General features: G+C 48.0%; 1 protein-coding gene across 1 annotated transcript in view; it reads right to left on the reverse strand.

Moving 5' to 3' along the window:
• The window catches only part of lrba (LPS responsive beige-like anchor protein), a 153,132-nt gene that overhangs the window by 126,256 nt on the left and 5,277 nt on the right, over positions 1 to 21,599 (reverse strand). Inside the window, 11 exon segments of the mRNA XM_048999706.1 lie at positions 54 to 210; positions 1,168 to 1,276; positions 1,414 to 1,547; positions 2,847 to 3,044; positions 3,857 to 4,003; positions 5,713 to 5,832; positions 6,458 to 6,584; positions 7,530 to 7,651; positions 9,443 to 9,538; positions 10,302 to 10,402; positions 11,243 to 11,474. Of these exon segments, the coding sequence (XP_048855663.1) occupies positions 54 to 210; positions 1,168 to 1,276; positions 1,414 to 1,547; positions 2,847 to 3,044; positions 3,857 to 4,003; positions 5,713 to 5,832; positions 6,458 to 6,584; positions 7,530 to 7,651; positions 9,443 to 9,538; positions 10,302 to 10,402; positions 11,243 to 11,474 (1,543 nt within the window).

The following is a 21,599-nucleotide window of genomic DNA, read 5'->3' on the forward strand; positions in this document are numbered from 1 at the left end:
GTGCTGCAAGTCGGACCCGCGGCCCAAAGGCGGGACAGCCCACAGGGTCCCAGGTACCTTGGCGGGCGCGTGGATCCAGATGGCCGGGTTGAACAAGATGTGGTCACAGAGCTGCTTCAGCAGGAGAACCCCGTTCTGCAGGTTGCTCAGGTAACGGGCGAAGGCCAGGAAGAGGTCCAGGACGGCTCGGGTCACGTGGACTTTGGAAGACTGAGGGAGACGCGCCCTGTGAGACACGCAGCAGCCCCCCACCCCCAAGCCCCACCCCCCAGCTGGCGCCGACGGAAACGCTACATTTCACAATCAAGTGCACAAGCAGGGCAGTGCCGCCACAGGGCTGAGGGTGGGAGGAAGGGCTCAGAAGGTTCACGGTGCAAACTATGCTGTCCTTGATGAACGAGGGGGGGGGGTCTTAAAACCGGCCACGTGATGTTATTACTACATTGTCCTCCAGGGGAAGAATCCCAAAGGCTCAGATTACACACAACTCCTCCGCAAATCCACCTCAGACCTTCATTTTACAATCTCCCATAAAAAAAAGAAACCAGCTGGGGTTGAGGGATGCGATTCTCCCAGTAGCGACATGCTCAGCACCCTGCATGCTGCGAGCCATTTTCATGAATCTGGGATATTAGGGCTGGCTCGCCAAGACCCTCCCCCGGGGTCTGACACGGACAGCCCGCCCCGTACACCGCTCCGGCTGGGCAGTGCAGCCGGCGTCTGCCTCACTGACTGGTTGAAGGCAAACATGAGAGACTAATAGGAGCGATAACATCATCTAGCCCTGGGAGACCCAAGGACAGACGTTTTGGCTTAGACACCACACCCAGGCAGGAAATTCAGATGGTAATTATGCATGTCTGGGTCAGCTCTGCCGCCCTATTTATCCAGAAGGAAGGGACTCACGAAAAAAGTAAAATGGCACAGAAGTCTGACCGACAGAAGGCACAGGATGTACCATGACATACTCATCCACCTTCAGTGTTGCAATCATGACTTTTCTGCAAGGAATTCCAGGGAATCCTGCTCTATTTTCTGTGTGACTGGGAAAACACCCTGTGCTAGCGTGCAGCATAGCATTAACTTCACCTCCAACGTCAAACAGACCAGGCTCCTGAGACACTGCTCAGCTGTGGGTCGGCACCACACGCCCAGCCGGCCCCTCACCTTCTCCAGGGCGTAGCCGATGACCAGGAAGCCCTTGCAGGCCAACACCTGCTCCTGCATAGCCACAGAGTTCTTCAGGAGCTCCATGACAAAGGAGAGGAGCGTACAGCTGTAGGGGAGGGGGATTAAGGGCTGTGTCAGCATGTTTCATCTTCAACAGCCATTGGAGAGTCTTCATTCCAAAATCTAGTCTACATCATTCAGTAAAAATGCTCCTTTCAGACAGGCTGAAGCGGCCGGCCCTACCAGACGGAGGTGTCCAGCTCCTCACTGGTGTGCTGCAGGTAGTCCAGTTGTGCAAACAGGGGGAAGAGCACCTGCACCCCCCCAATGGAGTGGATGGCGCTCTGCACAGAATGTGTCACCACAGCCTTCACATCCTGCGGGGAGACTACCAGTCAGTCACTGCACCCAGGTCAGGTCAAGTCATGTCAAGTGGGACATTACAGTCACACCAACCATATTCTGTACTCTGCATATGGCGACGCAATATAACACTGCCGAGATCGCAGTGCTACATACATACTTAAAGTGCATGGACAGGCAGGGCAAGGTCAACAGCACTGAGAGACAATGCAAAGGAAAATGATGAAGGAAAGTTTAGAACGGACATTGACTGAAGCAGCAGAGTGGGATGTAGGAGAAATGATAAATAAATATCGAAGATAAATAAAGAGCTCAGGAAACAGTGCAAGAACAGTGCAGATGGCAAATGGTGGCGGATGGCAGAGTCAGCGTATGACAAGACCACAGATCCGCCTGGAACCTGACACCCTCGCTGCGCAGTAATAAAGCAGCCGCACGAAGGCGCACCGGAGTCAGATATTAACCATCAACTGTGCTGCCGCAGAAGCTGACAGAGCGTCGCGGCGTTAGGCAGAGAGCTGCCGGCAGCATGAGGCAGCAATTAGACTTCCCAAAACCTAAGTCTGCTTGGTTCTGAGCTCAGTGCAATTTATCTGCCTTGTCATTCCTCTTGCTGGTGTGGGAGAGAGGAAGGGAGGAAGGGAGAGAGGAAGGGAGGGAGGGAGGGAGCAGGAGGAGGAGGAAACGGAGGAAGAAACAGCAAAGCAGAGGACACACCCCTGTTAAACAAACGTGGCAGTAAGCTAATATGCAGCCTCTGCACTGCGATGAGTGAGGTCACTGTGACGAACATGAAAATTCATGCTGAACAAGCAGAGCAGATAATTCGGCCCGCCAGAGGCTGACAACGTCCTCCACATGGACGTCCAATCAAGCGACGGCCCTGGCAGGCTATTCTAATAAAAATAATGAACGCCGCCTTCAAGGCGAGCCGACCTTAACGACGCCTGACAACACAGAGACTCCTACTTGCGGTTCACTTTCATGTAAAATTCATCCCAGGAAGCTGCCCACAAGACAAGCATCACGGCTAATTTCCCAACCAAGCTGTAAATGTTTATTACAGTGACCTGATAATTTTTTTTCGTTTTTTTTTTCCCCCCCATATATGAGCTCTACATTTTAATTAGACATGCAGGTAACAAGATAAACCTTCGGAGCTCATTACTGAGCTCATCACTGTCAGCTCTCAAACTGGCCCAGCTGTAGGCTGAAACAGAACAGAACAGGCATACCGTGGGAGAGCTACTGGGGGAGGGAGGAGCAGGACAGAGTCATGGGTGGAGTCAGGGGCGGGGGTAATGGAATCCAACCTGCAGCATGAGGGCATGGGGAGAGTGCACGAAGATGGAGGGGTTGTCCTTGGGAGAGGACTCCAGGCACAGCTGGCCGTCGGTGGCACGTGGGTTGTAGGTGAAGGCGATGCAGCCGGACAGCTTGCCATCGTACAGGAGCATCTTATGGTGCTCGGCGAAGAGGAGGTCACTCTCTGCCTTGTATTTGAAGGTGCCCTGCAGCCGGGGGGGGGGGGGGGGGGGGGGGGGAGCAGACATGCAGTTGGTGACCTTGCACAGTCACGGCCTTAAAGGCACAAGCCTGAGGGTGATCGTACACATGAGGGGAGTCACATCAGGAATGCTGAACACACAGCAAAGACCGCAGTGGGTATGAGTCATTCTCTACTTACATATTCACAACGATTTTGCATATTACCCATCATTCCCTTTTCCCAGTTATGGGACAATAAAAAAAAAAAAAAGACTGTACCTGCTTCCATACCAACATGACAGATCAGGATTAGGTTTGCAAGTTCTACAAATGTTTATTAGGCCCAGGGTGGTGGTTTCCTGAATGGCTGTGATTAAAATCTCTGCTTAACAACCCCATACTGCAATTAAGTAAAACAAGCCATTTCTGCCTGCCCTTTTTCTCTAGGTTGTTATGATCTAATCGTTCTGCAAACAAAGTTGTGTTGCCAAGAATAATACATGTGAAAGTATTTTAATGCTCATGATCTTGGATAATTTTGGAGTACTAAACGTCTTAAGAGCTGCTTCATGAGAAACAACATTCACAGCATCTCGGTACTATGGGTGCACGTGAATTTCCATTGGTGACTCCTTGTAACATTTCACAGTGACGGCAGAAAACCTTGCTTAACCCACCCCAGTGCCAAATGACATCCACATGAGTAACTGCTCACTTGTTCAGCACCCTTTCTGAATTTGTTTTCAGCAGACGTGTGCCATAATTTGCCATTTGCATCACTCGGAGCCCACTAGCGTGTTGGCGACAGTTAGCAGGACGCCTCGCTCGCCAGTACCTTGTAGCCGGGCCCGAGCTGATAAATGGCCAGGATCTGTGCAGCGTTGAGGCCTTCGCTGAACAGGTAGACCGCGCCCATCTGGCCGCAGAAGACCCGATTGGAGTCCGCCGTCTCCGAGGACCCCAGGAAACACTTATCAAAAGTCTGGAAGAGGAGGAAAGGTGTTCTTGCTCAGCAGGGTCCGAGCAGGGCTTTATGCAGAGTGCTCATCGCCTCAGTAAGTACAGCAGTGAAGCATTCCCTAATACAGCGACAGTGATGACAGTCTGCCCTCAAGCATCGCCCTCTTGATGTTAATGTTCAGACCCTGCAAGAGGACTGAGCAGAGACATGTAATGCAAGGGGAAGGGACAATCTCCTGTATGAATCCAACATACCTTCAAGAGAGATTACTATTTATTAAAGCAGCCCCACACTGACTATAATAATGCAGTACATCAAGTCAGACTGCCGCATCTCCAGAATAAACCCGTCGACAAGCCGAGCCCGTCTGCGTGCTGACATCCCCGTGACTTACAGACGCTCCTTTGCAAATGGAAGCCTTCGCGTAACCAAATGGACCGTGAGTCTTGCTCGCTTTAACCGAATGGCCCTCGCGGTCGAGCAAAGCAACAAAGGCACGCTGGCGAGTCTGGTCAGCGTTAGAGGGAGGGTCTCAGGCACAGCTGAGGGCTGCAGTTTGCTTTCGACTGCTGCACTAAATGTACAGCTGCATAATGGCGGGGAAAACTCTGAGCTCTGCAAGTCACCCTTATAAGTGTGTCTAAGCAAATAAATAACGTTACTCTGCCTCATCTGTCGGCAAGGCAGTGAGAAATGGTTCAGTTACCAGGATACTATGACCGTACGCAAGGGCGGGGGCACTTTTACACCACTGTAGAGGTTCTCAAGTCTGGCCATTGGATTTCCATGACATTTCCATGTGAAGTTCTTTGATGAGGCTTGAGGTTAAAATTTGAGCGAGTGTAGCCATAGGAAAAGCATGTACCTGGAGGGGCACACCTAAAATCTACCCGTAGCACAGAAGGGAGGGGTTCCTTTGACAACTCGGGGGGGTGTTCTAACTGATTGCTAGAACAGACTTGACAAAGTACTGAACTGGCGGGGGGGGGGGGGAGGGGTGGGGGGTTGCAGATCTGGAATATGTCAACTGCGCCAGTGAGCAGAGCGATGCAAGCTGGTGAACTTCAGCAAAACAAACTTTAGGTGAATTGCTAAGTATAACGGGCTGAGTTTCACTGTTGTAATATAATAAGCCAGTCTGCCAACAAAATATTAGACAAGCAGAACAAAGTGTGAAGTATGACATCCAACCATATTGTTTCTCCAAGAAAGGGCTGTGCTGAGCCTGATCCCAACAGCACAGGACACTAGGGGACTGCATGGGATGGTATGCCAGTCTATGTACACCACCATTTGCCCCACACACACACACACACACACACACACACACACACACACACACACACACACACACACACACACACACACACACACACACACACACACACACACACACACACACACACACACACACACACACACACAGGTAATTCAGGTCCCGAGGGTAAAAGTCCAGACTAAGATTTTGTTTCAACCAACCAGTTAAGTTCTCTGTGACTATAATCAACTGATTGGTTGAAAGAACATCTTGGCCTGGACTTTTACTTGCTGCAGCTGAATTACCCACTGCTGACACACAGACACAGGAAAATTCAAAGATGACAGCTTGCATAGCATTGCAGCAGTTGGAAAACATACAAAAAAAATCTTTGACAAACCAGCAAAAAGGTACAAGTCTCATTATTCCTGGATGCAACCTTCCTACACAGACACCCGACTGTGATACTTACATCACTGGTGTTGACAAACCAGGTGATCTCGCCATAGGATGCCAACTCCCCATTGACATAGCAGCTGATCTCGCTGTTCTTCCAGCGATTGTAGATGTGAACGATCGTCACCATGTACCACTGAAAAACACAAATACTCGCAACATAAATCACACCGACACATTGGGCTGTGCTCAAAAGCCCAGCGTAACCCAGCCTCTCCGTAACTCTGTTGTTAAAATCAAGAGTATCGACTCAATCACAAGAGTCATGTCAAACCGCTTTGCAGGGTCAGACTCCTACCCCACGAAAATTGGTTATTTCAATTCCAGAACACTTGCGGAGAATCGTGAATGGAACGCCTAAGAAGCTGAACACATCCTGGGATCTTAAGAACTCTTTTTCCCCTCCAAACGTAACAAATGACAGCCATGAACTGAGAATAATAGACCCTAAATTGGCCATTCACACCCCGAGCGTAGGGCTGTCTGCAGGTGCTCGAATCAAGCTCAGTTCGGCTCGATTCCACTCCGTCTGTTATTGCACAATCACTGACTGCCAAGCAGAATATTCTAAATTAAAAAGGGCATACATGTATTTCATGGCCATTTTAAATATTTTCACACATTTCTACAGCTAGGTGTTTCATTAAAACAACTTGGGTTAGGTATATTAAATCAGAAATTCAACAATCAGGCCATAGTTACATATTTGATCATGGAACATTTGCACCTAATTTCACACAGGCATCGGTCTAGACACCCACCTTCTGGGGCTTGAAGTCGTACTTCACACAGTGCTGGAAGCCTTTGCCTTTGGACTTGAGTGAGGTCACGATCAGACAGCCCCCGACGAAGTGGGCGGAGTAGCCCAGACCCTTGCTGGTCCGAAAGCTGGCAGGGAGGCACGTTTCAGTGTTAAGGCTGGCCCAGTGGTGGCAGCCCGTGACATCCGACCCACTCACGGTGCGGCACGGGCATGTTTTACAGATATTCATCCTTTCTGTGGTCTCACTGATGACATGAACCAAACAATAGTATTTCCAAGACTATCAGCTTGTAAGACTTAAATTCCTACTGCACATCCAGGAATATGTATTAAGTGGCATAAAAAAAATTCCACAATCCAGTTTTCTGTAAATTAAATTTTCGGTAGAAATTAACTTGCTGCCTGAAAATGGGCCAAAGCAGGCCTGATTTACTACTCTTTAGCAAGGTTTTGACAAAATCAGTGATCACAGAGGTAGGGCTTCTACACCCAGCAGCTGAGACACAGCTGTGTTCCTTAGTTCAAGGGGCCGGTTGCACAAAACACCTTAAGTTTTCCCCTTAAGTATGACACTTAAGGTTTAATTTCTCCGTAGCTAAGAGATTTATTTAAGGGCATTGCACAGAACCCCTTAAAGCTTTCCTTAGTTAAGGAAAAACATTAAGGGATTTACAACATTGAAAGACGTGTTACAGTAGTTAAACTGTCCCGTTTCCATGGAGACCGTACATCAAGCAGTTGGCAGCGCCCGCCTTTAGTTTCCAGATCCTGCAGAGCCTGCCGCACGCTACTCCCTGGCACCTCATGCTACCCCTTAGAAACACTCAAATTTATCATGGCTGATCATCTCTGTAACGGAAGGATTCCGAATAGAAAGGGACACAAATCTCATCGGATCTGGAGAACGCAGGATCGCATAAAACAGCAATGATACTGCAGGGAGCCCACAAGCCTGAAAAGAACAACAACCTACCAATAGACCTGGAGGGAAATGGCACATGACGCTGGTCACGTGACTGCAAATCAGGAACACCAGCTCCAAGCTTTGAACTGGGGACCTTGACACTTACCAGTACAAGTAAGGCTTGTCCTTATCAACGTTGATGTTGTTGATGGGGTCCATGCGTAGCCAGGCGTGGAAGGTGAAGCCGTTCTGGTACGGCCACTTCGCGATGGGTGGGAGAGCAATCGCCTGGTGGGGGGGGGTGTAAACACGACGTCAACAAACATCATTCTACAAGAAATCCCGAGACAGACGGTATGCTTGTAAATGCATGTATGTTAGGGATGTTAAAACCGTGGACTTAAAGCCTGGGGATTGGCTGGTTCAAGCCCAAGGTCCGAGTGTCATTGGCTGGGATTTAAAAAAAAAAAAAAGCGAAGACAAGTAACCTGTCAAAACCGCGCTATTTGAGGTAAAAATCGCTGCCCTTGAAGCTCCCTCTTCTGACTCTTTCCTGATTCCCATCTGCGCTGACACCATTTTGAACCATGCATTGTTTTCCCATCATCTTCAGTATGCTGTTTCACACGCATCCTCTGTGTGTGTGGGGGGGGGGGGGGGGGGGGGCGGGCATGCCGCTTCCAGGCCAGTCAGGAAACATGGCTGAGAAGCACGCTCCCTCCTCCCTCTTACTTCCTGGCAGACACAGGAACCCCCCCCCCGCCCCCCCACAGGATGTCCCTTCATGCCACAGTCAGAGGTATTCCTAGTCACACATCCTCGCTACACAGAAACAGTGCACCGTGGTTAGTCTACTGCCCAGACGAGCCTGAAGAAACAGTATCAGCACAAAGGATCCAGGAATAAGGCGTTAGAAAGCACAGCACGTTAGCTTACCGGCAACAAGATTTCCGAATTCCGTCACTGGCTACCTAACAAAAACATCCTTTTCTGTACCCCCGGCTGTGTCTCCATGCAGCTGATTTTCACTACTGCCAAAGCAAAAATCTGAACTTTGCACAGGGAGACACACCGAGGAAAGGCTGCCTCTCAATGCGGCGGTTTCCCCTCTCATCATGGTGTTCATGGCAGCCATCCCACTTGGCCGACATCACCGATCTCCCCGCCCTCACTCCTTTCAGGCGACGGCTCTCTCTGCTTCTTGATCGAGTGTCGATTCTATCAACAGCCTATTCTGCACAGATTGTCACTGCCTGTAACAGCCCTGTTATGACCGGAGTGACACAGCCAGCTAAATTAATAGCTAAGGAGGCCGACGGTATCAGCTGTTAAACTGGCTAGTTCAGGGGTCTTCTGCAGAGGAGAAGATTACCCATTCCAAGGTCCCACCCTCATTTCACTCACAATGACACAAAAAGGATGTTGTCTTTTTTTTTAAATCACAACAGGTGAAACCCCAGGGAGACTCAGCCTATTATTGGCACCGACAGGCTCCAGTTGTGATGCTCATCTGCTTCCTAGCAGTGAGGACCAGCTGTTTCTCAATGTCCGTTCAGCGGATGAGAAACAGTAAAACGATCTCTGCTTTTTTTTTTTTTTATTTATTTTTGCACTGGGAAGGTTATCGGCTTCAGACCAGCGTTAAGTCTTATCACATTTAAAACGTGACTTAAGCTTCAGCTTAGGGAGCTACAGGGTTACTTGGGGTGGGATTACAAATACAAGTCTTGCAGGGGAGTTCGGAGACACGCGCACGGGCACGCTTGTTACCATGACGATGGGATCTGGCGATGCGAGCCTGACTTCATGCACTAGTTTCAGCCATGAACAGAGGCAGAGATAAGGTAACTAGGCTAGCATCAGTCAGCCGGCGAATTGTGGGAGAAATTCACGGCCATTTCACATGACATCCAGATGGTGCTACGGATAACATTAGCCAGTCTGCGGCCTTGCTGTGCAGTTCTCCTATCAACACAAGCCGACACTCTCAGTACAGATGACTTCAAATGATCAAAAATTCCCTGGTAATTTCAAGAGCAACCACCAAGAAAGATAGAGGAGTTCGAGAAGCACACTCACTGCTGCCGTCTTCCCCGGGAAGCTGAAGAAAGAGTCCGGGCCGCTGTGGTGGGCCATTGACTTCAGCACCGACAGCAGCTTCACAGCATGGGGCGGCTGGGGGGGGGTGGCACAGGAGGGGAGGAGTCAGAGCACTGCACACACACGCCCACCCACCGTGAAACAGGCAGGTACAGGGATGTTAACATCCAGAACATCTGACATATCAGATGTCAACGACAACCTCAAGAAATGGTGGGCGTTTATGGCATGGAGTCTGAAAATCAAAGACGCGATGCGAGGGAGGGACTTCATCATCGGCCCTTGTGTCAGAATTAATTTTACCCTTCACTGATAAATTTTTGTATAGTTCTATGATTACGTTTCCTAAATAAGCTGTCAATAACCAAACGGCTAATGGCACAAGTAAAGCTGCGAGTGGCACAGAAGCTAAACCCATTTACTTCACCAGAACAGTAAAAACACAGATAATTTACATTCATTGATATAGATGCTTTAGCTAAAGCAATGTACAACGCAGTAAGCAGAGACAGACAATGCCAGGAACAGTTCATATTAAGGTCCTTGCTCAAGGGCCCAATGGTGACATCACTCCACTGACAGCAGGACTTGAACCGGTGACCTTCTGGTCAGTAGCACGGTGTCCTGAGCCACACACCGTCCCTACTTTTCTATTCACAGGTATTGAGTCTCTGGGACTAATGCATCATACTGGTAACCTTATTCCACGTTCTCCCTCACCTCACCATCAGTTTGTTAGACGCATCGCCCATCTTGTTACAAATGCACACGCTGGGCAATCAGCGAACCATCATAGCAGATACGAGCAGACATCCGGGAAACATGAATATGCACATACCCACTGTCCGTTCTCTCCCTGAAGCTTGCTGAAGAACAGCTTCAGTTCTTTGACCGTTATGCTGTAGCTGGCCAGCACTCCCAACATGTCGACCATCAGGTCTGTGGTGCGAAAGGACACGCGTCAAAAGTCGTGTCTGAAAAGGCACTTCGCACTTAAAGGTTCATCGGGAGCCAGCCTGTTTAAGAGCTTTATCTGAAGCCCCAGGCAGGATTCACAATCAAGGAGACCTGGGAAATGGGATCTTCGGGGAACAGAGGGGCTGCTTGACCTTGACCTACAGGGAGGGCACTTACATCAAACACCTGAAGATGCATTAAAACTGAGATGGATAATTCCGAGAATGTGAAAGCAAAGGCCTGCTACCGAGGGGACAGTGGCTTTTGACATTCCCGGCACATCTCTGACATTATACAGAGACTGGTCGATGTCTCCATGCACTCTGGGGCAGGATGAGGAATGTCGAGAGGGGTCTAGGGTGAGTGGTTTGCATGAAGTATAATTCCTAGCATTCATAGCCATGAGCAGAGGTGGGTAGTTCAGGTGCAGAAAATAAAAATCCAGACCAAGATTTCGTTTCAACCAGTCACAGAGTATTCAGCAATTTTATTTAAGAAAGTGCAAGAGACGGCAACCCCCCAGCCCCCAGGGCAGTAAGACCATATGACACAACCCATATCCAAAGGCAGCACCAACCAGCGACGGGAGCAGCTCAAGAAGACCCAGCCAGTCCCAGATCGAGGTTTCCACTGGGTGTGTTTGTTGCTTACTGGCTCACCACTGTCTCCTCCTCGCCACTGGGAAATATCAACCCCAATTTAAAGCATAATAAGAGATTTGATGATAACCAATCTGGCGAGGCCCCTGCCATACTTCCCAGGGAGTCACATCCCAGCAGGTCAGTTTGTGAAATGGGAGAAGGGCCATAGCAGAAGACCAACCTGCGATCATGTTCTCCGTCTTGTCGATGCGTGTCAGCACCATCTCAATGAGGCCAACCTCGGTGCACGCCTGAAGGTTGCGGACACTCTTCTTCAGGATGGCCGTGAAGATGCTCCACACCTCTGCCTGGCAGGTAGGCTCACAGCGGTCCAGCAGCTCCACCATGCACCCGATACTGTCCACCTCCTGGATGATGAAGTTCATCTCCAGGTCAAAATGGCCTCCCACCAGCTAGGAAGCGAGAGGACAAAAGGGGACCACCAGGTTACAATATGCCCTGAAAGCAGCAGCGATGCTGGGGATATATTAGCACACGTGGCCCCCCCCCCCCCAACCACACACACACCACTGCCCCACAACAAACCGCGCGGCACCCTCAATACGCCACAAAACATTACCAATGGTGCCTGACATTTACACTGACCCATTTTCCAAAAAATCTGAACAAACCTTAAAAAAAGCAAGGCCAGGTTGAAAACAGAGCTAGATCACCCACTGAGGTCTGCAGTACAGACAGTGAAATGACCACCCTCAGTCTCCCAGGTCCTAATCAGGATAGCCATACCCGAACCAATGAGCCACAAAAGGATTTTTCAAACATCTGCTTCTCTGATGCCCTGAAGCATCACCGAGGAACAAAAGCCCATGAACAGATGCTGGCCTTGTGTTCCCAATAACCATTCGCTACTTGGAAGGTTCTCACTCGGAACCAAAACAAGGAAGGATCTGAAATTCAATTACGGGAGCCTGGAACTCCCAACCCTTTAAATGAAAGCATGATAAGTGCAACTAAACATTACACGAGTATAAGCGAGAACCGCATATGTATCTCAAACGACACATACCTTCCCACAATGAATTATCTTATGCTTTGTGGGGGGGTGTGCAGCTCAGCGTGTTAGGATGCTGTGCCTATGATAGAAAGATCGCCAGATCAAATCCCAGGGCCGGCAGAGTGGTGTTGTCATTGGGCCCCTGAGCAAGGCCCCTAACCCCCAATTGTTCCATGCACTGACTAAACCCGCTTTCTTAAAAATGTACATCGCCTGCACCGGCTAAATTAAATGTAAATGTTTTGTGTGTCAATCCACTTTCGCTATGAAACTTCACATCACAAATGTAAAAATGCCTCACTTCTTCTGACACACAAACAAGGCCTTTTATCAAGTCCTGTCTCCAGTACTCCTCTTTGCGCAAAACAACTATGAACACACACACCAGTCCGAAGCTCATATCACTCAGACGTCCAACACGGGCCAGGGATAGGAGGTGGAGGGCAGGGAACGGCAGTTGATAGTTAAAGAAAAAAAAAATGCTTGTGAGGGAGAATATATAACGTTAGCTATAAAATGTCAAGGTTTGTCACTGTTTAATAGTTTGATGTCACTCTTATGATTGACCCTGGCCTGACAGAGGACGGCATGAAAGCAACAATGCTGTCAGCAGAATTAATTTTGTCAGTTACTGGCGTCAGATCGACATGGAGGCGACGGGCCTGAAGAATGATCGCCATCCCTAGCAATCAGGAAGGCGGCGGAAACAATTTGGTCGGAGGTCTGCAGGAAAATAAATCCCTTTCGGCCTGACAGCAAAGTGTGCTATCAGGGGGGAGGAGCAGTGATTGGCAGGAGGTGAGATGCATATAGCTACTCCTCCAGCAAGAAGTCAGACAGCCGCTGGGGCCAGCAGATTATAGCTTGGGGGGGGGGGGGGGGGGTCACTGAAAAAATCCAAACATTAAACCTCATAAATATATAAATAAAACATCCCACTGAAAATAATCTCCCCCTCAAATATCCCAGTCGGTTTTCTGAGCGCACCCAGACGGCATTCATAAATCGCCGGTGACTGGTCCCATTTGCATTCCCAGGCCATGATTACGGCGGGGCCCACTCGCTCGCCGGTGCTGACGCGGCCTGCCGGCACAGCCGTCCGCTGATTTATGGCAGTGACACGCTCACAGAGTCAGAAATCCATCACGTCTCCGGACGGCTACCGGAAATGCGGTGCGGACTGAGGCGGGGACCGTGACATGGGTGCTGTCCCTGAAGCCGTTTCATCAGGAAATGACGGAAGCCACAGCCACTTTGCATTGCATCCTCTGCCCCAACCTTGCTTATTATTTACCCACAAGCTTAAGGACAATACACCCCCCGCCCCAGCAGTCTAACGAAATGCTTAGGCATTTCAGCTAATCCAATTTACTCAGGCTCTTGGGGGCACGCCTGTGTCGCGTACATCGTCCACAAGAGCAGAAGGCGAAATCCCCACAAGGTCGGCTCAGAAGTGCTTGATGCTTCAGTTGGGGGGAGGGGACGGTCGACGCAGTCTGTCACTGCTTCCCCACTGGAAACATTCATTACACAGATTTTATCAGAGTGACCTTTTCAGAGGACTTCACCGGAGAAGTTAAGCACCGAGCTGAGAGAGACAGACAGGCCAATGGCTGCCACCTTTACGGCATGCCCGCTTCCTGAACTACCGCCCTACGTGCTAGTGCTAAGGATTCGCATACTCCGCAATTTCCCGTGCTGCTGCACGTACTGTACTGCAGCGGAGTCACCGCATCGGTAATCGAGTACTATGGGGACTGGAACCAGTAACTTCCTGGTGATTGCGACCCATTTCCTTGGCAGCAGGACTGCCTGCTGCCCTGTAAACACAGTCTCTGGTTTCCACTTTCTGCTTTTAAACACTGAGGGAATGGCTCTAATTACCAGCTGGGGTAGCCCAGGAGGGTACGGCCTTGTTGCAATGACGCAGCGACGATGAGGACGCCATTTTGGGAGGCCCCGACACATACAGCCTTAGTACTTAAGGTACTAAGGCACTAAGTCGTCTCCCTTCTGCTTGATTTAATTGTGTCGCCTCCCAGCTGAATCCTCCCTAACCATCACACTGACCTGAAGTCTCCCTCAGTAGCTCCTAGCTATTTTAGGTCCAGATTAAATATTATCTGTGGGACAAGCAGCTTAATTACATCGTGGATAGATCTATGTTGATTTCTGCTGCCGGGCATTGAACAAAGAAATGGATCAACTCAGCTTTCACAGAGAGCATTCAGACTTAGACTAATTTAGAAAGACAGTAACAGGAACTCATAAATAAAAAAAAACTGACCGACTAACACAACGGCATTCAAAACCATTGCTGCCACCCACTAAGACAACCCTGAGAGCATTCAGACTTCTTAAGTAGTTCAGTTTCATCCCAATTATAATACGTCAGCTATCGATCCCTCTCTGGTGAATAATTAGCTTGTTTCACACAGTAAGATCAGATTTGGGACAAAAAACAAATTAAAATCCTCTCTCAACATCGCCGAGTGTTTGAGGGACATTGACAATTTTATAACCATGAATGACAACTAAGCAACAATCGAATACGATGGTATAAATAGCCGAATTTAGAGTCACTCTAACACAGCCACAACTTAAAGTGTGTCACTTTAAACCCTACAGGCATGATTTAGATGTTTTAAATCCTATGCAGATCCTTAGCTAATGTGTCACCAAAAGACGGCTCGCATACATCTGGCAGGGATGAGACCAGCTGCTATGCTATCAGTGTGAACACTGCAGATTTTCTCAGTTTATTACAACCAGGCACTAGAGGAGGAAAACATCATCAACTATCATTTTTTATATTTCCACAAAAACAAAGGCAAGGCTAACAAATTTCTTCAGGAAGATGTTAGAAGTATTTCTGAAGCATATCATATATTCTATAGCAGAGGTAATTCCGTTACCAATATGTCATGTATTGGGTGAAGGGAGCAACCCATTATGCAGTATAATTTGATAGTTGTGATAAATCAGCAGAGAACTGATAGCACTTCAAGCAAAAATAGTCAGCTCATTTCAAACCGTAGCCAGATTCCACTGTAATTCCGTTACTGTAGCCACAGACATAAACTCTGGTACTTTAATGATCACGCGTCCTAATCAAATGAGTAGCGCATATAATTACTAAAATTAATTGTAGAAGTACAGAGTCAAAACATTTCATTTGAATTGAGCGAACTAGTTAAAAGCTTTTACGACACATTTTTACCTCCAGCAAACTTTGGTAGCTGTTAAACACCTCCATTTTTCATCCACAAAACAAATCACTCCACGAATAGAGCAAAACGGAATCACGACTGGGCCATATCCGGTCCGCGTATCTATGGTAACCCAATCCCCCCCACCCTGTTAAAACAGCAAAGAAGAGGTTTTTGGAGAACGCTTCACACAACCGCAAACGTGTGTGTCATGTCATGTCCCACGTCACAGCCGACGTCTCCAACCCCCCACTTTTCTCCTTCATTCCACAGCACGAGCTCTTTGTTGCAACCGTCACCGGATCCGTTTTAGGAAAAGCTAGCCGGCCAGCTCACCGGGCGATGGTGTAAATTAATAATGTCAGAGTACCAGTTAGATAAATAAGGCTGCTCCACCACGAAGTGGACTGGAAGTGAGCAGACAACCACAGGCGGTCACGTTAGAGACGAGCACTCAGCCAGGCACTAGGCCAGAGCAGGAAAAGGCCCAATTGTGCGGGGCAGGGTCCGATACAGGCGGTACTGCTAGATTGCCCATCACAGTCAGTATTAAATTACCTGAGCTTCCCAAAGGCAGTAAGTACTAAAAAACACAAAGTGACCTTCACCAGCATAAATCCCAGCGGGCTTTGGAGGACTCCAGGTGACTGGGTGCGGGTTTGTGTCTCACTGCCAGGGTACACACTATTAAATGCCCATCTCTTGACTCCCATAAAAGCAACATGAATAGCCTCTGCAGCAAACACCCATTGAAGCCTAATTCCCGGGCAGGCTGTCGGACAGAATTTTATACCAGAGACTGTGGCATCTGTGCTCGGGGTGCTCTCTGTACCCGTCTGTGGCCCGAGGAAACAGCAGCGAAGACCGTAGAAGTGCCAAGAGCATTCTACACATCATACAGCATGTGCATGCATCTACATCCTTGATGGAGAACTGGTTTCTGCGAGAACACACCTGCTATTTTTTTTTTTAAACCGCTGCCCAAGGAATGCTGAGTAACGAGACTCCCTTGGCCTTGAAAGTGAGTTTACTTTTAAATTAGTTTTAACTGTACACCAATACAGCTGGAGATGAGTGCCACGTATTACAATTTATGTTCATCATGAAAATCTTTCACTTACACACAGACCTAAATAGCCATCCTAATGCAGCCTGACTGTTGTTCAGAAAGTCAATTATACACCAACTACGCTTCACCGACTGAGGAAAAGCTTTATACAAGCAGGCTTGTTTAACCCGACTTTTGAGCGTACTATTAAAATGTCAACTAAAGCAATTCAAACAGCGTATTTAAACAAGCCCACTCAAAACCCCTCAAAGAAAGCTTACTCCAAACAGTTCAATAAGCCAGCCTGTGAAAAGCTCAAGAACCAACAATCGCAAAAGAACATATGAACACGCAAGTAAGCCCATCTGAACACAGTGACAAAATGTACAGTTAACCGCAGCAAGGGGAACCGGCATGGAAAACAGCAATTCCTAATCTTCTCCCATTGAAATGCTACCAAACCCTTACCTCCTGCAACTGCTTCCATCATTAGGGATTTTACGAAAACCTGCTACCACCATGCTTATACAGAAATCTATGATCACGATGAGCAGAAGTAGGACAGTGTGTGGCTTAATGAGTTAGGATTCTGTGCCCGTAATTTCAAGGTTACCACTTCGAGTCCCGGGGCCAGCAGACTGGTGCTGCTATTGCATCTTTCAGTAAGGCCCTAAACCCCTGGATACCCAGTGCTGCATGCTAGCTGGACCCTGCGCTCAGATTCCAAGCTTTGCTCTCATGCATGCAATATGCAAGTATATGCAATATGCATAAGGATATGTACCATTCCCTGGGTTTTCCCCAGTTCTGCACCAATGAGTTTTGTTAACTGCAAAAGCAGAAAAGCAGAATCCTCCGAGCCCTATCGAGCGACCAGCCTCCACATGACTGAGGAAGGAGAAGTGAAGCGATAAACAGAGGCGATGCTCCACAGAGGCGGCAGCATCATACGCATCCCTGTTGGTAGGGGAGAGATTAAAAAGAATACAATTTGCTCAATCAAAGCTTCAGAATATTACTCAAGGCTGACAAGAACATTAACCAGAACAATAAAGCATGTGCTGTCAAGAGACTAAAAGCGGGCTGAATGAGAAGACCGCCCGGCCTGACGTGAGGGAACATTAGAGCCGGCTCAGAAGACCTCCCAGCCTGATGCGAGGCAGTATGAGGCCTGGCTCAAAAGATCGCCTGGCCTGAAAAGGCAGCATGACGACCGGCTCAGAAGAGGCCAACCTTCCTGCTATTTACTACCATCTTGTGCTTTGCTATAAATACTTACTTTCAGAAATCTAGAGCTAATTAGCAAAAAAAACTGGCCTCAATTGGGCAGTTACTTCAGTTTTAATAAACCTGGTCCGTTTTACTGTCAAAATCAGAGATAATCAGCTTTTGGGGATGTGTTTCAATAAAGCTGGCACACCACCTTGGAACTGGCATTTTTCTCCCTTCAAATCATTCATAAATATATATTTGTGGTGCCCTATTCTGCCTGAGGTTCTAGGGCCCCCAGAATCCCTAACTGGGATAAGCAGGGTTAGACGATGGATGGATATCATGGAGTTACCATGGAAAAAGAATTTATCCCATTATTTTTTTATTTACTGAATTCAATTTTGTACAGATGTATCTTTAAATTGATGTATTTTCATTATCAAAGAGCACTAAGCTAATTGACAGGAAATTAAGTGTAACACTAATGAATGACTCATTTCACATTAATTTTGTTTCAATCATTCAGAGCCCTTATTTTGCGTCAGGCAAATACACACGACTCCAGGGAGGCACGACAGACCGTTATCTTAATCAAACATGGATTCCGCTCGTATTCACCAACGCAGCCGCTATTTACACCACTTTTACTTGAACGAACATATAAGCAAATATTACTTCCCCTGCATTATTAAATATCGACCCACGCTCCCGTGAAAGCTGGCAAATTTAGGTCCACAAGGGTCAATGATGTGACCACTATTAGAACACAGAGGGGTATCAGTGAGTGGAAGGCTTCACCCTCCATTTAGTGGGGCACACCCTAAGTGTTGGTCCACAAATGCCTAAGTGGGCGGGATTGAGAGGGGAATCGAGCATCTAAACCTAAACATTCAACTGTGGCCTCCAAGCTGAGAGAGAGAGGGAAACTATTCTAAGGTTGTAGTTCTCAGCAACCTTCTCCAAAAGGAACTACAGAAGAAAATGTGGTACCATTAAAATGACATCCTGAAGAACTGTGGAACCTCAGCCAGCCTCATGGAACCTTCACACTCCCATAACACACACACACACACACTTGTTCAAATCACGAACAAAACTCTGATCTCTGCCACATTTTCAATCACGCGTGGGGGCCCTGAAACGACACGATGGTACTTTCCAAAGCCAAAAGCTGTGGCGCTATGGCGGCACCCACAGGAGCAGCAGGGCCATGTGGAGAAATAATGGTGCTCTGTTTAGCACAAAGGCAGACACTGTTCTGCCCGGCATAGTAATAAGATGACAACCTGTAGGCGTTCCTTCTTCCAGCCCAGTTGAACAACAGACACAGTATACAGGTACATACATATGGGCAGAGGTAGCTTAATGGTTAGGGAAGCGCACTTGTAACTGAAAGACTGCAGGTTCGAATCCCCGACCAGCAAGGCACCACAAGAGCAAGGTACTGCCCCCAAGCACTGCGCCCCAGGTGCTGAATTAGCTGCTCATGTCATGACGTCACATATGGGTTAAATACAGAGGACACGTTTCGTTGTTGTGTGCTGTGCCAACAATGATCACTAAATAAAAAATATATTTTGCATGACACAGGGGAAAACACCACAGATATGATACCCTCATTTATTTATATTTGCATTCATTATAGACTAATATAATGTCTATATAATGTCTCATGTATATAAGAGGCAGAACATGGCAGACAATCTAACCAGGCTGATGTCCTGCAAGCACGGTGCGGTAGCACGGCACACACGGATACCACCCGGCTAGGGAAGGCTTGAGGTGACTTCACATGCTTTTTTCCGTTCTCGGAACCCTACCTGCAGGCTCTGGTTGCTTTTCTGACAAATGTCAGTACACATCCCAGAAAAGCAGGAGCAGCATGCGTCAGCAGTCACTGCCGAGCTCGGCCACAGCGAGGCGCTACACAGAACTTCAGATTTAACGCCATCTGCTTGTCCTTCCATTGTTTTCGTTTCACATTAACAAGCATAACAGCCAGCTTGCTGTTTACATAAGACCGTTGACAGATTTTCTCAGCATCCCTTTTTCTTTTTAAGCCAAACGCCCAGACAGTCAGCAGGATTTGCGAATCTCCATGAAAGGGTCAACACAACCATGTCAAAGGTTGTTCTCCCCAAGACATGGCCTTCACTCACACACATTTCTAGCAAATTCTTAGACAGTTCCATTGTCTTCCAGGCCACACCCAAGTAAAAAAATAATTCCTGAGGAGGTTTCCTGGAATCTGCAATCCTGTAAACTGGGACATCCCCCTTCACCATTTTGCAGACTAGTCTGTTTCCCATAACAGGGGACAGAAACTGACAGTTTCTTTTGTGTTTTTAGTGATTATTCTTTTACCTGATCTACATACAGATGTGCTAAACTACCACAGAAAGACTTATATAAGACTTCATGGCTATAAAGATCCTAGTGGTAACCTTAACTAGGTAAACCAAGCTAAATATCAGCACAGATCCAGGGTCAGTCGCTAAGGGCCTGGTTTACCTACACTGGGTTGCCATGGTACAGCAGCGTGTGATGCAGAGCCTCAGGAGAGCCACTCCACAATGGCTCCATCAAGCAGGGACAACAACCTTGCGCAGCAACGATCAATTAAAGGGCACTAAATGTGGCAGGGAAGAGGAAACGCACCCACCATAGAGCCACCAAAAAAATAATAATAAATTTGCCTCGCTATGATTTTTTTTCCTCCCATGGCAGTGAAGATGAAGTAGGAGTTTTGAGCAGCAAGTTCACATGATGAACAGTTTGGCTCAGCCACCCCCATACCACAGTAACCCCACGTGTGGTTTCCATGTCAGTACCACTGAAAATCGCACCAGGTAGCTCACAGCGGCACAGTGGAAAAGTGCACATGGCGGCATGCCCGTGCTTCACAAGGATTGATAATCAGCAGTATCATTTGTAACAGCCGCGCACACGGATTGAAATTGCGGGCAAGATGCACATCATGGCCGGTGGCTCTTCTGAAGGAGGGGGGGGGTGTCTTTTTACCGTCAAGGGCACAGATACAAACAGTAAGGCAGAAGACGTGCCCGACAGAAAAACGTAGCACAAGGCACAGAATGACTAACAGCAAATCGAGCAGCTGAGCTGGAAAGGCGTGATGAATTATCTCCACTGATGTCACGCTGCGGAAAAGCATTAACGACTGCTTAGTCTCCTCGGCTTCTCCCAAAATCAATCAGCGTTCCAGAAGTGGGCGTCCCTCCCAGATCCGTAACCAATGCCAACTGCTACACTTATGGCAAACTAACATGAAGGCGGGGGGCCCTTGCAGCTAATCTACAAGAAGAAATGTGCAGTGATGTCCCATGCTGCCTCCTGGATCCTCATAGAAGACCATTCCCTCCCATTTAGAAAAGTAGTGCTATTTTTCACTACGTGTGGCAACATTATTGCGCTCTCAGAAAAATCCAAAGACGGCCGGGAGGGGAATGAGACAATGCATATTCCTGAATCCAGATGAGTACACCACCACCTGGTTCTGACGCAGCAGTAATATTTACACTGGAGGGGGCTGCATCAGGAACAGCCTAAAGAGAGCCCTCATGCACGGCATGCCAACATCAAGCAGCACATGATGCCCACTGGGTTTCTCAGAAAGACCTGAGGAAGTGCTGGTGTCCTGCAAATGTACTGTGAAGGTGAGCCAGGGCCTGCTCCAAAGGTCACACCAGGCAAGACGCTTTCATCCTGCAAGTCTGGCTGCTGACTGTTCAGCTATTTGTGGATTTTTTTCCCCCCAGTTTTTTTCCTTTTAATAAGGTTTAATAAGAATAAAAACAGTAGCAACAACTCCAAGTCAATCCAAATATATGATCTTCACTGTCAGCTCCTCCATGTAAAACCACGACAAGCACTTCATGTCGCCTTTCCTCACATTTACAAAAACCGAGATCTAGCCCAACACACCTCTGCTTTAACGGCAGGAATGCTCACCATGTAAATGACGCTCCTCTAGGACAGAATTTTCAAAATGAAGCAGCTATTAATTAATGCAGTTATTATTTACTTAGCAGCGGCT

This window comes from Brienomyrus brachyistius, unplaced genomic scaffold (assembly GCF_023856365.1).
Source record: "Brienomyrus brachyistius isolate T26 unplaced genomic scaffold, BBRACH_0.4 scaffold47, whole genome shotgun sequence".
Taxonomy (NCBI): Eukaryota; Metazoa; Chordata; class Actinopteri; order Osteoglossiformes; family Mormyridae; genus Brienomyrus; species Brienomyrus brachyistius.